This window comes from Vulpes lagopus, chromosome 1 (genome assembly GCF_018345385.1).
Source record: "Vulpes lagopus strain Blue_001 chromosome 1, ASM1834538v1, whole genome shotgun sequence".
Classification (NCBI taxonomy): Eukaryota; Metazoa; Chordata; class Mammalia; order Carnivora; family Canidae; genus Vulpes; species Vulpes lagopus.
This window is the reverse complement of record NC_054824.1, coordinates 51721956-51738986: the sequence shown is the minus strand read 5'-3', so window position 1 is coordinate 51738986 and position 17031 is coordinate 51721956. Positions and strand designations below refer to the sequence as shown.

The window sequence follows — 17031 nt, the reverse complement described above, 5'->3', positions numbered from 1 at the left end:
CAATGCACAGGTTCCCTGACCGACATTTTACTGCCCACACAATAAGTGCGTTAGTCCTTTATCTGTACACAGAAGTTTAGTTGTTCTACACAACTAGTTGTTCTACACAACTAGGTTGGTTGTTCAACACCAACCTTGGTGTTGCTCTGGCCTATGGAATGAGTATGTGTGACCAGGCATACAGTGTTATCTCCTTCATTCTGCTGGCTTCCAATCTGACTTTGTAGACAAACCCAGTAAAGCTTTGTGAGGGCCACATTGGCCTATTCCTATACAGTCACTTTTCTGGCTTAATGCTATATGATTAATTAAAGAAACAACAGTGGAAACAAAAAACAAAACCTATTTCCATTACTCTGAAACCTTCTAATGAAGAATAATTATTGTCCGTTAATATTGCTTAATTTCCCTGGTAAAGGACCCATTAGGGAAAGATTTAAATATGTATTTTTAGGGGAAAAAAAACCTCACCAGAAGAACTGGTAAGCTTCTTCCTTTTAAGATTTTTTGTGTGTATGTATGTATATGTTTAGAGCAGAAGCATTGGGGGGGGGGGCGTGGAAGGATGGGGGTGGGGAGACAGAGAGAGAGAGAGAGGGAGGATATATTGAGCAGACTCTACACTGAGCGTAGAACCCCTGGATGCAGGGCTTGATCTCAGGGCCCTGAGATCGTGTCCTGAGCCACAATCAATAGTCAGACACTTATCCAACTGAGCCACCCAGGTGCCTCAAGCTTCTTCCTTTGAATATCAGTTCTGACATTTATCACATTTCCTTTTCTGCTCTTGTTGTAAGAAAGCTCATAGCTAATTCTGATGATCATTGAGATAGAGCAGTTGTATTAATATCCATATGCTAAAGAAAACTAAGGAATTGGAGGAGCCATGTTGCTGACACTTACAAGTGGATGGGTGCTTTGTTAGGCACATACACTGTGGTCTATATAGCATGCCTACTCATGGTCATTGTTAACCATCCTGAGTTTCATTCATTACCTTTGTCTGTGAAATGGGGATAAGTAGTCTGCCCAGGTTTGTGTTGCTGGTGGGTGGAAGATCTGGGATTGGAACTTCATTTCTTCCACGAAGAAGCTGCATTTTCTATTTCATGAAAATTTTTTACATGTTTGTACTTGATAAAGATATCTTATATCTCTTTTAGAAAATGTTGGGGCAAAATTAAGTAAATGACTTTACATATCACTGAAGTTGCCAGTTAGTATAGAAGGGCAGCAACTGAGGAGGAAAGTATTCAGTAGGGTCTTTGTAAAGTTCCCAGTCTTGGGTATGCTTTAAGAACACTGTTGAATAAGATTGACTTTTCAGATACACCCTTGAAAACAGTGCTTAGGGCAGCCCCGGTGGCCCAGCGGTTTAGTGCCCGCCTTTGGCCCAGGGCGTGATCCTGGAGACCCAGAATCGAGTCCCACATCAGGCTCCCTGCATGGAGCCTGCTTCTCCCTCTGCCTGTGTCTCTGCCTGCCCCCCCCCCCCCCGCCTCTCTCTGCCTCTCATGAATAAATAAAGTCTTAAAAAAAAAAAAAAAGAAAACAGTGCTTAGTGCATGATGACTTTTTGCTTTACTCTCACTAATACCTCTTGGACGATCCCACTGGTAAAACCAGGAGAGATACTTTTGTTTTAAGGCATTTTTAAATGTTGGTACAAAGTGTGAATGAATTTATCTTTCAAAAAGCATGCTATGAAAAAAATTTTTTTAAAGATTTATTTATTTATTCTTGAGAGAGAGAGAGAGAGAGAGACAAGAGGAGGGAGAAGCAGACTCCATGCCGGGAGCAACGTGGGACTCGATTCCTGGACTCCAGGATTGCACCCTGGGCCAAAGGCAGGCGCTAAACCTCTGAGCCACCCAGGAATCCCTGAAAAAATATTTTTCTTGAGATCAGTTGTATCAATTTTTACTCAAGTAATCCCACACTGAAATTTTTACTTTTCAAAAATGGGTTAGCCTGCAGACAAACATGATCCTGTATATGGAGAATCCTAAGGAATCCACAAAAAGCTATTAAAGCTGATAAATGAATTCAGCAAGCTTACAGGATATAAGATTAGTATGTAAAAATCAATTTTAGTTCTATATACTAGCACTAAACAAACCAGAAATGAAATTAAGAAAACAATTCCCTTTATTAAGCACCAAGAAGAATGAAATACTTAGGAATACATTTAACAGAAGAAATGTAAGACACACAAACTACAAAACATTGTTGAAAGAAGGTAAACATGACCTAAATACAGGGAAAGACATCCTGTATTTATGGATTAGAAGACTTAGTATGGTTATGATAGCAATACTCCCCAAATTAATCTTTTGATTCAACTCAATTTCCATCAAAATTCTAGCTGGCTTTTTTTTTTTTTTCCCAGAAATTGACTTTTTTTTTTTTTTTTTAAGATTTATTTATTCATGATAGAGAGGCAGAAACACAGGCAGAGGGAGAAGCAGGCTCCATGCTGGGAGCCCGACACGGGACTCAATCTCGGGACTCCAGGACCGCGCCCTGGGCCAAAGGCAGGCACTAAACCGCTGAGCCACCCAGGGATCCCAAGAAATTGACATGTTGATCCAAAAATTCAAATGGAGATATAAGAGATCCAGAATAGCCAAAATAGTCTTTAAAGAAGACATACAAAGTTGAAGGATTCACATTTCCTGGTTTTAAAACTTAGCTAGCAAGGTTCACCGATCAAGATGTGTGATACTGGCATAATGCTAGACACACAGTTCATTGGAATAGAATTGGAAATTCAGAAATAAACCCTTGCATTTATAATTTACTGGTTTTGACAGAAGTGCCAATACAGTTCGGTGAGGAAGAATAGTCTTTTCAAGAGGCTGTTGGAACAGCTGACCATCCCATATGCGAAAGAATGAAGTCCCACCCCTACTTCACACCACATGCAAAAAGTAACTGTAAATGGAGCAGAGACCTAAATGTGAGAGCTAAAACTTTTATAAGAAAATAGGGGTAAATCTTCATGACATTGGATTAGGCAGTGGTTTCTTAGACGTGACAACAAAAGCCCACACAATAAAATAAAAAATGGATAAATTTGGACTTCATCAAAATGAAAGGCTTTTGTGCGTCAAAATACACTATCAAATTGAAAAGAAAACATACAGGTGAAAGAAAATATTGGCAAATTATTTACCTGATAAGAGTCTTGTATCCAGAATATATAACGAACTCTAAACTCAACAATGGAAGACAACCCAATAAAAAATAAAAATGGGGGATCCCTGGGTGGCGCAGCGGTTTGGCGCCCGCCTTTGGCTCAGGGCGCGATCCTGGAGACCCAGGATCGAATCCCACATCGGGCTCCCGGTGCATGGAGCCTGCTTCTCCCTCTGCCTATGTCTCTGCCTCTCTCTCTCTCTCTTTGACTATCATAAATAAATAAAAATTAAAAAAAAAGAAAAATAAAAATGGGCAAAGGATTTGAATAGAGATTTGTCCAAAAAAAGGTATACAAATGACCAGTAATCTCATGAAAAGACGCTCAACATCATTTTAGTTATTGGATAAATGCAAATTAAACCACGGTGAAATACCACTTTAGACCCACTAGCTCTAGTAATAATAATAATAATAATAATAATAAAAACCCACAATAACAGATGTTGATGAAATGTGTAGAAACTGAAACTCTCATACATTGCTGGTGGGAATGTCAAATGATGCATGTCCCTCACTGGAGGGAGAGGGTCCTTCCTCAAAAAATTGAACATAATTACCACATAACCCAGCAATTCCACTCCTTGTTAGATATACCCAAGAGAATTAAAAACGTGCTGACACAAATACTTGTGTGTGAATGTACCTAGCTGCTCTTATTCATAATAGCCAAAAGGGGGAAACAACTCAAATTTCCATCAGTAATGAACTAATAATAAACAAAATGTGGTATATTCATCTAATGAAATATTTAGCCAAAAAAGTATTGGAGTACTGATACATGCTCTGACAGAATGAACCTTAAAACCATGTTAAGTAAAAGAAGCCAGATAGAAAAGGCCACATATTGTATGATTCCATTCAATTGAAATATCCAGTATGGGCAAATGCTAGAGACAGAAATTAGATTAGTGGTTGCCAGTGCCTGGGATGAGGGTTGGGCAGGGGAGGGGATAGCAGGGCCAGGATAAGGAATAACTTCTGATGGGTATGAAGTTTCTGTTTTGGTTGATGACAATTTTCTAGAATTAGGTAGTAATGATGGATCCTTAGGCCAACTTGAACCTGGTATTGGTGAAGGATGAGACTGTACCTGGGAGACTGACCTATTTTATTCTTTCAGGAAATAGACTCTGATGTAGCCTTATGAGTAACGTGCTGAGGTCATTTTGACTCAGTTACTCAGATATGGTGTCCAGGCAGGTATACATAGCCAGAGCCTCCAAGACCTTCAGGTAATGAGGAGTGGGAGCGAGGTTGAGAGGTCCCACAAGACCCCAGTGGGAACTCATAATAAATTTTGAGAATCTGGGAAGCCTCTGTTTCTATCTGGGGGCATTTCTTTACTTTGTCTGTTTGCATGAAATTTCTTATCCTTGGCCTCTGAAAAAACATACTGTCAAAAAAAAAAAAGTAAGTCTAAGTATATCGAAATATCTCTACTCTGTTTAAATTTCTCCTCAATAGCATTCTTACAGGAGAAGGTTATATATATACATATGAATATATATATATATATATACACACACACACACACACACACCCATATACATATAACAACTATATATAGATATATATATTGGACGGGCATAGTACCCAAAACATAGCTGTCAGTCACAAAGTAGTCATTATCAGTAAATACTTAATTATGCAATTTGCTAATAGCAGTAGAGCAAGTAGATAGGCCCTGGGTTCCCTGGCAGATTGAAGTAGAGCATGCGGGTCTGATTTTGTCTGTGCTACCTGTGGGAATGGTAACTTTAATTTGAGTGGGCTTGAAGTGAGTGGACCACGTGGCCCTTGCTAATAAGGCCTAGCACTAGGCTGCATACCTACATTGCATTAGTGTATGCTGCCTGTGAGGAATAAATCTTCTTTTTGAAAACCATTATCACACTTACTGCTCTTTTTTGAGGCTTAGGAATCTCTATAAAATGTTAGTTTCAAAAACAAAAATAAAGATTTTTTTAGGAGTTTCTACTGCAAAGCCACTATATAAGGAAATTTGTTACCAGAGATTTCTTAAATGCTAATTGGGTTTTAAAAAGCAGAAAATTTTTTGAATATATAAGCAACGCTCCTTGTTCCTAATAATGTTTTCTCCAGTCAAATAATATTGCTATAAATGTTTATAGATTGTATATTTTAATGGTCTTATAGTTTACTGCCATTTGTTAGCCTGTTCTACCTCAATGTAATTTATTCTTTACTTTCTTAATGATTTTGGGCACCAAATGGAAAAAAAAAAAATCCAAGTGGATTAAAAGGGGATTTTTAAAGTATAGTAGAGAACAGATGTAAATTTTTTTAAAGTAACCACTCATCCAATCCCTGAAATAGAATCCTAAAAATACAGTTGGCCTACATTCTCACTTACATTATAATTTTTGTTCCTGCTATCGTGAACTGTGTAAAACGTTAAGCATGAGTGCGTTGAGACGAAATGCTTCAACATACTCTTTTTCTGTAAGAAGTCATTAAGTTGTTTGTTGTTACTGTTTTATTTTCCCCCATTTGGTGGTAGAAATGGTGGGAGGGAGTTACAGGAAGAATAGAAAATAATGCTTTTTGGAGGAGGGGGATAAAGTCACTCTAACAGTATTACACAGAAATTTAATTTGCCAGAGACTAAAATTGAAGGGTAAAAAAATCTGTTAGTGAGGGGAATGGTTTAAAAAATTAAGGTGTATATAGAAGTGAGAGACTATGCAATTATTAAAAAAAAAAAGTACCGATACGTATAAATAAGAAATAGGACCAAAATCTGCATGAGCAGAGCCAAGTGCTAGATGTATGTGGGATAACTTGCATGTGAAAAAGGGGGTGGGCACTTGCCTGCCTTTGCATAAAAGAAAACTCTGGATGAATACATAAGTAAATAACAAAAAAGGTGGTTTTCAGTGAGAAGGGTCTCAGTGCTGGGAAACTGGATAGATGAGGGAGGGAGGAAGGTGGAAGGACAACTTACTTTTGAATACTTTGATTTACATGATGTATTTCAATGTATTAGATGTTCACAAAGTGAAGGAAGGACAGGGGCACCTGGGTGGCACAGCCCAGTAAATCTGACTCTTGGTTTCGGCTCAGGTTGTGATCTCAGGGTCTTGATCTCAGGCTCTGCACTCAGCATGGCACCTGCTTAAGATTCTTTTTCCCTCTCCCTCTGCCCCCTCTCAAATAAATAAATATTTTTTTAAATGCAGAATCTAGGGATAAAAATGCAGATTTCCTAGTAAACCCTGGCTTTGTCCCTTATTGTTTGTGTGAGACCTTGTTCAGTTTCCTTCTCTGGGCCTTTGTTTTCTCATCCACAAAGTTGATTCTTATAAAGCACTTATAACACTATCCGTCATGTAGTAAGCTGCTGTTACCATTATTAGTAATAGAAATGTTAAAGACCAGTAATTCTCATATTGCATCTCAAGTGTCTCCTTTTCTCACATTTGTAGAACTACTAGAAATACCTGATGCTTTTCTTTTGTCTGTGTACTATCATGTTTTAACTGAAGTGGCTGATAAAGGTATGTGGAGTTGGAGTCTCCTTGTTTCTCTTGGCCTAGTGATTAAGAGCCTGGTCTCGGACATGGACAGAACTGAGTCTGACTCCCCACCACATCAGCATTTGCCAGCATGTTTTTATATAACACCTATGCTCTTAAGAGAAGCAGGGATGTTTGTGCTGCACTGAATAGGTTCCCTTGATGGCAAAGGTGCCATCCCGAAGTCTGGACTGAAGATGCATGCTGTATTCTGAAAGACTAAGAATGGAGATCATTCATTTGTTCATGTATCCATTCAGTTTTGTATTAACTTCTCTGGTCTAAATCTTCCTTCAGGCAGATATCATTTTATGTCAGCTGTTACTAGAGCAGTCTGGAGAACCACCTTTTGGGCTGGTGATTCTGTACTTGCTCTGGGACTGTGCAACTTTTATCTTTCTAAAAGTTGGCCATGCCAGCCACTCACCAACTGTGGGTCCTGCACTTCAAGGAGTCCTCTGTAGTGGGGGATGACTCCTGTGATTAATAGCATCCTGTAGCAATCTTTCAGAACACCCAGACTCAGGGCATGCCCCCTTGCAAGGTAACTGGCTGCACAGGCATAGGGGTTGTCTGAAGGAAATAAGGGGCAAAACTAGCTCTTTTGATTTGACAGGAAAATGTAGTATGCTGTCATCGCCGTAGTAGGTACGTTTATATTTATTTTAGGGAAAGTCAGGATAGAGTGGTGAAGCACCTGAGCTGAGCAGTCTAGCTGCTACTTAGTGAGGGACAGGCCAGGATTGGAGCCGGGGCCTGGCACTTCCACCTCCCCGACCTCACATGCTCTTTGCAGAGTGGCTTTTTATCACTGGGTCCATAGAACCTGATGGTAATGTCCGAGTTCCTTTATCTTAAATAGTTTAAACTTATGAGGAAGTATTACCTCAGAAAGGCTCTTATTTTATATACATCATTTTAAATTAATATTTGAAATTTTGAAAAGTTACAGAAGTACGGTATTTTTTGTTGTGGCACCCATACATTCCCATTTCCCCTACTGTCCAAAAACAGGGAAACTAAGAAATTTTGGAATCAGAGCCTTTTTCTCAACCAGATGTTATACTTGGGTGTTAGCATGGTAGTGGTGGGAACTGTGCATTTACTGTAACGCGGCATTATCAAGTTCTGTTCATCTGGAAGTTGGCTGGCATTTCTGCAGTATTTTTGCTCAAGCATTATTTTAGTAACTGTGGCCTGTGCCTTTTATCCTCAAGACAAAATTTAAAGATAATATAAAAATGTGTGTTCTATTTTTAAAATGACATAAACCAACAAAAATCCTAATGCCCTTAGTGGGGTTAAAAAGGTAAGACTGACCTGTATGCCCCATAATGATAGGAGATGAGAACTTAAATTATAAAGAGAGTCCAGAGAACAGAGGGCCCCTGAGACACCTCAAGGCGGTGTAGGGTGAGGGTGGGAGTTTTGGCTTCCCACCAGACTTGAATGGTGCCTCTACCACTTTCTAATGGAATTCACACAAAGGGCCACATTCCTAATTGTATCATCAGCATGTCATCACCGAGCTGGATTGTTATTAATCAAGAGATGACGTGTGTGAGGAGCTGTGTGCTGTGCCTCCTGCCAGAGACAGCAGGCAGATGGATGGTCCCAGTCAGGCAGGAGGTCTGAGATGACGCCAAGGGACCAGGGGTGAGGCAGTGAGTGTGCAGTGATTCCTACCAGTAAAGTTTGTAAAGCAAAGCAGGACTTCTTCCTTTTTTTATGAGTATATGTCTTTCATACATCAAAATTGGTGTGAAAGTAATGAATGCTGAATAGATAAAATGACAATTCCATCAGTGATTATTAAAATATAAATGTGGAAATAGCCAAATGATTGCCGCCTCCCAGATAATACTGGCCAGGGATTACATGAAAACCGAAAACAAAGCCCTTTGTTTTTCAGTGTTTGCTTTTACAGAGACTTTACGAATATTACTTATCACCCTCATCTATGGGCTGCTTTTGGAAATAGATATTGAGTGGCTCACCTCCCTCTCCTTCCCATTCTTGTTTCTTCTGTGGGAACACATGGCCCGCTGAAAGTAGAACTACATTGCTACAACTTCCCATTGGCCTGCGGTTTTTTTTTTTTTTTCAAAGAATGTCAGCATTAAATTGATAATTACTAGCAGGGATTGTGATTTTTTTAAAAAAAATACATATATTCTGAAGAGTTCTCTTCCACTTTGTGTAAAGTGTTCAGTTTTCTAAAATTGGAGGATATATGGAATTTGTGCATTTCATCATATAGTTAAGGTACATTTTCAAGCAAATAAACCTTACATATGTATGTGTATGCTGTTTGTGCAAATCAAATTTACATTTTCTGTTGTTATAAAAACAGCTTTGTTAGTACCCATGATTCTGGCCTTTATGTTGGAAGGAGAATGGAGGATTAAGGCTGATTAGAGTGTTGGGATAATGTTTGACTCCTTGTGTTCTGTGTGCTCACACACAAAAGTCCTCCAAATCTGGATGTTACTATAGTGATATGAGCAAAAGCTTGAGTTTTCCATTGGTGTAGAGCTTAGTACAGCGTATGGTGGAATAATAGTCAAATCTGTTATCTTTTGAATCAGTAACGTGTGCCAGTGCTGACGTCCCCTGAGTGTGTGAGGTTTCTGGTGAGGCAGAAACCAGAATCTGCCTGCCAAGATTCGACCCAGATAATCAGTGTCCAGGGAACACATCTGTGTCCTTTCACCATGCTCTTGATAGGCATGGATTATACCCGAGAGGCAGGAGATCTACAGGAAAGAGTGCCATTGTGGGGTTTCATAGGAATAAAAGCAACATTATTATAGCTCCCATTTACTGAATCAGTCTTGTGTTCTGGACAGCATGTGAGGTGTGTTACTACTCTACCCTTGATGCATTTAAGTGGCTGTCATTTCCATACTGTTACTTCCAGGTACTCTGTGAATTTGTGATCTTAAGTAGAGTATGTGGGCCTTCTGGACTGCGGTGCCCCACCACTACTTTCCAACAGGGATGGTCTCTCACTGATGTTTGTAAAAAGAGCTCTGACTTTTGTGAGATTAAAGGCATTACTGGTTTTTATGGTAACAGCACATTTTTGCCATTCTAAAATCTGGAAGCACATATTTGGCTTCTATCTTGGTCCCAGGATTGGTCATCTTTAGTGACTCGTGAGTTATTTTCACATATTAATTGTACAAGTATTTAAATAAGGGTGCCTCACATTGATGTTTCTCCTCTTTTTACTTTAATATTAAAATTTGGGAGGTAGAGAATATATTGTTTTTAATGGTGATAGGGGTAGTGGTTATAGATACTGTTCTCCTCGGAGGAGGTGACTACAAGATTTTATTAAGAATTGCTATTTGTGGAGTGTAAGTGTGAAGAGGGGGAATGGAAAGAATCATCTCAGGAATTTTCCATATATTTTTTTTCTTCTGTTCATTTCTAGTCTTTATAACCTGGCTTCCCTGGAACTGAGAGAGAATCTTCTTACATATCTTCCTGAGTGAGTCTTTGGGGAAAAATGAGAGGGGAATTTGTACTAAATGAATTTCTTCAAGTATTAAAAAAAAAAAAAGTACTACAGTACTTTGTCAAAAAGAGATTCAGTGTCTTTTGGAAAGTTTGGGAGATGCCAGCCTTCCCTTAATAGTTTTTCCTTGGTAATATTTACTGCTGTGTAGTCCAAATGAATCTTATTTTTGGAAATGAGTCCAAGTGAGGAATACCATGTTGCTCAGCATTTCTAAGTACTCTCTAAGAGTTCCTCCTTCTTTTTTTTTTAATAGCTCTCTTACCCAGCTGCGGAGACTAGAAGAACTTGATTTAGGAAACAATGAAATATATAACTTGGTAAGTCTGCATTGAAGAGAGATTTAGGTTTAACTTTGTCCTTAGGTATAATCAAAACATTTTAAGGGAGATCTGTAGGGCTGCAGCTCGGCAACATTAGAAACATAATGTGCTTCAGTCCACACAGGTTGAGAATTGTAATATGGGGGCAGGGAGGGTCAGGACTAGAGATGACAGGCATACGTGGAAACCCCCGGGCATTCTTGGAGAACATTGGGAGACTTGCATGGGAGAAGTCCCAACAAACATCCTCTATGTTACCCACTTATTCACTGTGGAAATGGTATTCTTTCTTAGTGGAAAACTAAACATTGGATCTTTGTTACCATAACATTATTTTTTTGTTTTAGCCAGAATCAATTGGAGCTCTCTTACATCTAAAGGATCTCTGGTTGGATGGAAATCAACTGTCAGAATTACCTCAGGTAAGCAGTGGTTTCACATTGTTTCCCCAAAATTATTAAACAACCTCAGCCATCATTCATGTATTCCCTACTTCTATGTGAAATTTTCTACAAGAGGGATCTTGAAAACCAAAAACATTGGTTGAAGAAACACATTTGGGGAGCATCTGGATGGCCCAGTTGGTTAAACATCTGCCTTTGGCTCAGGTCTTGGTCCCAGGGTCCTGCGATCAAGCCCCACATTGGGTTCTCTGCTCAATGGAAAGTCTGCTTCTTCCCCTGTGATCTTTCTCACTTTCTCTCTCTCAAATAAGTAAATAAATAAAATCTTAAAAAAAAAGAAAGCATATTTGATAAAATATATTGAGCATTCATCATGCTACATTGCCATAGAAGAATTGAAAGCCTAACCCACTATTTCTAAAGATAGCAAATATACCCTTTAGTTTGTGAAATCTGTATTTTATTTCATGCTTGCTCCCCATGTGGCTTGCTTCAAGCCCAGCAAATTTGTAAATTACCAGGACTCCTGATTCTTAGATGGTACGCATTTTTGCCACTCTTCATGATGTGCCAAGTGCTTTGGGATGCTTGTGACCACATTCTCTTCTGTAATAGTTAATGTAAAAGAAAGGTTAAAAGCTTTTATTTCAAATTTTTTTGAAAATACTGCTTACGGTTTAACTGTTTTGTCATGGTATTCAGGTTTTTCCTACATTACTAAATGTAACAATCATGTTCCCAATGAAATAGAGTCTACGGAGACTTCTACATATGTATTCATCTTGTGGAGCCTAGTAAGCCTTATGGTTAGATGAGAAAGAAACATAAGCCAACAAACACAACAATAAAAAAGCAAGCATTTCCACCTCGCTTAGTTTTTGTCTGTTACTGAATTTTATTCTTTGATATATCTTACAGCCAGTCTTTAAAGTCCAGGTATATTTCATGATGGTCTCTAGGTGCTGATATTTCAAAGCAGATCAGATGTTCAGGTTTCTGTTCAGCGAGTGAGCCAGGTGTGATGGTGCTATGCACTTTAGGTGAGGAATGTGAACCCAGGAAGTCTGACTCTAGGAGAAAGTACTCAGTAATATATTATGACTCTAGTTATGGTGCTGGAAGTATGATGACCTCACTTATAACTAAGGGAAGTAAGGAACTAATTGGAGTCTGTTTCTGAGATCTTGACTGCATTTGGGGAAAAGAGACAGATTAGCAACTGATGTGGGTGAAAGTTTGATTAATACCTAGATTTCTCTAGGAAATTATGAGAAATCCTGATTGAGAGAATTCTAGTTACTTTTAGGAATAAAAATACCAGGAGATTATCAGGAGAGTAATACACCAGGTCTGGGACATGATGGGGAAAGTGTCGTGTGTGTGTTTGCGCACACATGTGCACACAGATGTGCCAAAATGATTGTGTACAAAATGTCACATCCTGAATACACAAAAAAATTATAATTCCAGTGATCTGGCCCGTCGTAGCAGATGACAGAAAGAAAAGGATATACAAGGGCATTGTTAAAAGGAACTAATGAAAAAGTAGAACAACCTCAAGGGTCAGGCCTAAAATCAGTAGAAAAGCAGTCTGGTTTCCTACAGACAGGAATCACAGGCAGGTTCATAGGATGTGTATTAGGTAAGAGAGAAGCTGGAAAGAATAGATGGGACCAAAGTAGGTATAGATTGAAGAATTCATCCTTATGTAGATATCATGGAACCACTAGATATTTTAATGTTTTTAGTCACATACCTATAGCTAGCTTGTTTCCAGGATGGAAATGTGGAAACAAGAGTTTGTAGCAGACTTGGGCAGTGAGTGTGAGGATTAGAGTTCACAGTCCAGGTAGAGGAGTGTAATGACAGGAGGAATTAAACACAGTAGCAGTGGGAATGGATACGGGGAGGCAGGTATAGGAGAGAAACTATGCATTTTGTGAGTGGAAGGTGAGATATCTCTTGAATAGAATGTTAGACTCGCTGAGGTACTTACCCTGCTCCTGGGATAGTCTGTTTCCTTTGAAAGCAGTATGCTTCTCTCTTCTGTTGAGGCCAAAGGTGTCAGTGGGTTCTGATGCTTCAAAGTTGCTGGGGTACAGTTGCATTGGTGTTGGTTATAACAAGTACTCCCAGTCATGGGAGATGTAAAGTAGATGGTTTCTTAACAGAAAATCTCAGGGTCACCCTGGAGTGTAAGCTGCTTATGGAAGTGATTGATTACAAACTTGAAGAACTGGATTCTAGACTCCCCTCCCCCCTTTCTTTTTTTAATTATGTCACTGTAAAGTCATTTGTTCTCTCCTGGTGCCAGTCTCTTCATCTGTTCTGTTAGAATGATTCCTTGCCTGCCTGAAGTTGGAGGGCTTGGCATCCCTCCCGGCTCCGTGTCTGTGATTTTTACAGCTTCCCGTTTGCATTGGAAAGGGGTCTGGAAATTTACTCCAGCCTTCGCATGTAGATAAACGCTAAAGAAACATCCTCAGAGCAACTTTGGGATTTGAGTGTGAAAAATCATTGTAAGAAATTTCTCTATACTGTGGCAGGTTTAAGCATGAGTCTCTTTCTGTATCACTGATGTAGGAAATAGGAAATCTGAAGAACCTGCTGTGCTTAGATGTCTCTGAAAACAGGTTGGAAAGACTTCCTGAAGAAATCAGTGGCCTGACTTCATTAACAGATTTAGTCATTTCCCAGAACTTACTAGAAATGATTCCGGATGGCATCGGTAAGTATGGAAAGTAACTACTTACTGAAGATGCTTGCTATTGTCTTGAGCATTTGGAGCTCACTGTGATCTTTTGGTCACTACTCTCAGATGCTGGGGATGTAGCTCCTTTAGTCTCCATGTCATGTATTTATTCTTAAAGAAAGAATGCAAAGAACATTCAATGCATTTAAATAGGCAGGTGTTTCTATCACCCTGGTTTGGTAGCAGTTGTAGGTATGATTACTTCTAAGTGCTGACTCCTCTTTCTCATCTGCATCTTGTCTCAGTGATTTCAGTAAGGAGTGGTCCAAACAATAGATGTGTTTAGGCATGGGAGCAGTCTCTAAGAAATTTCTAAGTGAGTCTCCTAAATAGTTTATAAGAAAGTGACTAATCTTACCACATCATGTAGAGGGGAATGGTGTGTTTGAATTCAACGGTTTCTTGTAAGCTAAGAATAATCTTTTTCTTTAACCATTCTGTGCCATTTCCTTTAAAATAAATTACTCCAGACATTTCCTTTACCATAAAGGCATTCCGTCCTGTGTGAGAAAAATAAATGCAGGGAAGGCATATAAACAGACATGGACTGGGAGCTCCACCATAGCAAAGCCGCTTAGAGATTGTTTAAAAAAACAAAAACAAAACAAAACTATGTTTACCCATGGTGTTAACATAGGATTGCTGTCTTTGACCTTTAACATTTATTCAAAATATCAAAGGAGGTTTCTGAAAGATTTTCAATAGTTGGAGAAGCTGTGTGACAGGATTACTTCCTTTCTGGTATTTGGTCAAGATGAAAGCAGTAACTGATCCTGGCCACTGGGGAAGAACACAGAGGTTGCCTTTTGATTCAGACTGGTTGAAAAATTGGTGGGGATTTTTACTCCAGGTAGAGATGTTCAGTGAGAATGATACATGCCATCTGAAAACAGCTGTAGGAGCTGGGGATGTTTTGTTGCTTGGCATCAGAAATAGGAGGCATGGGATGGCTGACTTCAAGGGTTTGAGAGGCCAATCTGTAGAAGAGTAGCCAATTTGTTACTGCATCTTCCAGTTCAGACAGCTGCAGTGGAAGATGATAAATGAAGTATTGGTTACAAATTAGTCTGGGCTGCTTAGTGAAGGGATAAGCTCCCTGTCACTGGAAGTATCCAAGGAGAGGTGGCAAGACCACTTGCCAGTAATACTGTTAAGGAGACCCCTCAGTTGGAGGGAGATCCAGTGTGCCCTGTGGAAAAGGCTAATGCCTCTCCTGCCAGTGAGGACAGGTGGAAACCCTCTGGCGACCATTTTAGCAGGTTATTGATTATACTAAATAAAGAGCTTACAAATCTGTTCATTTTCCTGCCCCACTCCGTGGCAACACACAAGGCAAGTTAATTTTTTCAGTATTTCCTTTTCTTCAGCTTTACATTTCCTCTAAGATGGAGACTTTTTTCTGATTTAACTGGGGACAAGGTGTCACCATGCCAGCCTCTCTCAGTAGATAATAAAGGATATCTGCTTTGTAGGTTCATTCCCTTGAATTATAGTTGAAAGTGAAAATCCAAAAGATTTAGGATTTCCTTCACTCAGTGGGGACCTTGAGGAAGCTGCGGTCACTCCATTCCTCTTTTTCGTGGCCTGCGGGCATCACCAGAAAGTCCGTTCTTCCTGTCTTGAATGAAATACACTCAGTTCCTAATGTGGCATTTCAGAGGTTCCATTTTATTCTGCGTATCTAGAACCACTTTGTTACAGGAGCCTTCACTAAGCCACTTTCATTCCTAGGTGATAGAATAAACCACACTTTATTTTTTGTTTTTACTGGGGATGATTCTTGGAGTAAGATGAAAGTCTCTCTCCTTTGTACATGAAACATTTCCTGTTCTTAGAGATCTGTCAAGAGCTAGCTGTTTGTTTTCCTATAAAGTTTCTGGCTTTGATAACGATTTTTTTTATGTAGTGACTTTTAAAATGATTTGTTTCTAATTGCTGACTGTTTTTGATGTTCTGATAAAATTAACTCTCCACCTCTAGTGATCTAAATGAGAAATATGCGGTTTCATCATGTGAAAAGCTGGATGAAGGGCAAAAAAAAGAATAGCTATTTAACACAAAAAAGAACAGCCAGATGAGAGATAAAGAGTGATGATTAGGAAGACAGTTGTAACTAATGAGTTGAAATAATGCTTTTTACAGGAAAACTAAAGAAACTGTCGATCTTGAAGGTGGATCAGAACAGACTCACACAGTTGCCTGAAGCAGTTGGGGACTGTGAAAGCCTCACTGAGTTAGTTCTTACAGAAAACCAGCTCCTGGTGAGTGTGGGCTGCACATTCAAATGGATATGTAGGGTGGGGGTTCTGTATCATAAAGACATTTTAGAGTAGATTCTACTTACTCATAATTGGGGTAGACTACATGGACATGTTCTTATGTTAGGTCTAAAAAAGGGACTTCAGAGCAAATGCATGACAAAAGGACGATTGGCTTTTTACTTGCATGAGTGAAGAGAATGGTGGTCAGGCTCCCCTCACAGGGGTCTCCAGTGAGGGGTAGGGAGGAGCAAGCCATTGTCAGTGGCTGTGCCCATGCCTCAATCATGGTGTCCAAGAACCATTGGAGGAAATGTTCTCTCAAGGTTCTTCGAGCAAATAGAGAAGGGGAGAAAATGGTGTTTGGCTGGGAAAAGCCTTGGTGAGACTCAGGGGTGGGGATGAGTGCTCTTGGCGAGGTTGGGCGTGGAACTGAGATCTACCCCACCCTAGAGACTGGACATCGAGGTGGCTGCAGCCATGCTTGGGCGGGGCTTCCCCATCCTCCTGAGGGCAAAGCTTTGGCGTCCACCACCTGCTGGGGGGTGGTGCAGGTGAGCAGGGTGACAGCAGATCTCTGTTGCTCCTTCCTTCCTGCTTTCTCTGCTTGCATCAGGCCTTCACTGATCATGTCGTCTTCTCCTCCTCCTCTCTTTGTGTCTTGTAGCAGCTATGTTTGCTTCAGCTTACTTTCTTAACTTTTTCTTTCATTTTGTCACTGTATTTCGTACCCTACTTTCCCTACTCCTTTTTCCTCTTCTCTTTTCTCCTTCCTTTATAAAAAGAACAAGCAATGCTCTTGAGGTGGAAAGAGCAGAAAAAGACAGCACGAATGGGTTGGAACAGGGCTGGTGTGGGAGCTCAACACCTCTCTCCTCAGGCAGCTCGGGCGGCCTCCTTTGGTAGTAGAAGTGCTCAAATCTTCTGATCCTAGTTTATAGTTTTAGGCTTACAGATAGTAATCATAGCAATTGTAAGCATAACATTCAACTCTGGCTTCCAGCCAGGTGTTGAAGCTATCCGCTCTACCGGGG

General features: G+C 39.8%; 1 protein-coding gene across 1 annotated transcript in view; it reads left to right on the top strand.

Moving 5' to 3' along the window:
- LRRC1 (leucine rich repeat containing 1) overlaps window positions 1–17031 on the top strand; it is a 130103-nt gene that overhangs the window by 90118 nt on the left and 22954 nt on the right. The window contains exons 5-9 of the mRNA XM_041773353.1: window positions 10177–10233; window positions 10517–10580; window positions 10931–11005; window positions 13571–13715; window positions 15882–16000. Coding sequence (XP_041629287.1) covers window positions 10177–10233; window positions 10517–10580; window positions 10931–11005; window positions 13571–13715; window positions 15882–16000 — 460 coding nt within the window. The remainder of the gene's footprint in view (window positions 1–10176; window positions 10234–10516; window positions 10581–10930; window positions 11006–13570; window positions 13716–15881; window positions 16001–17031) is intronic.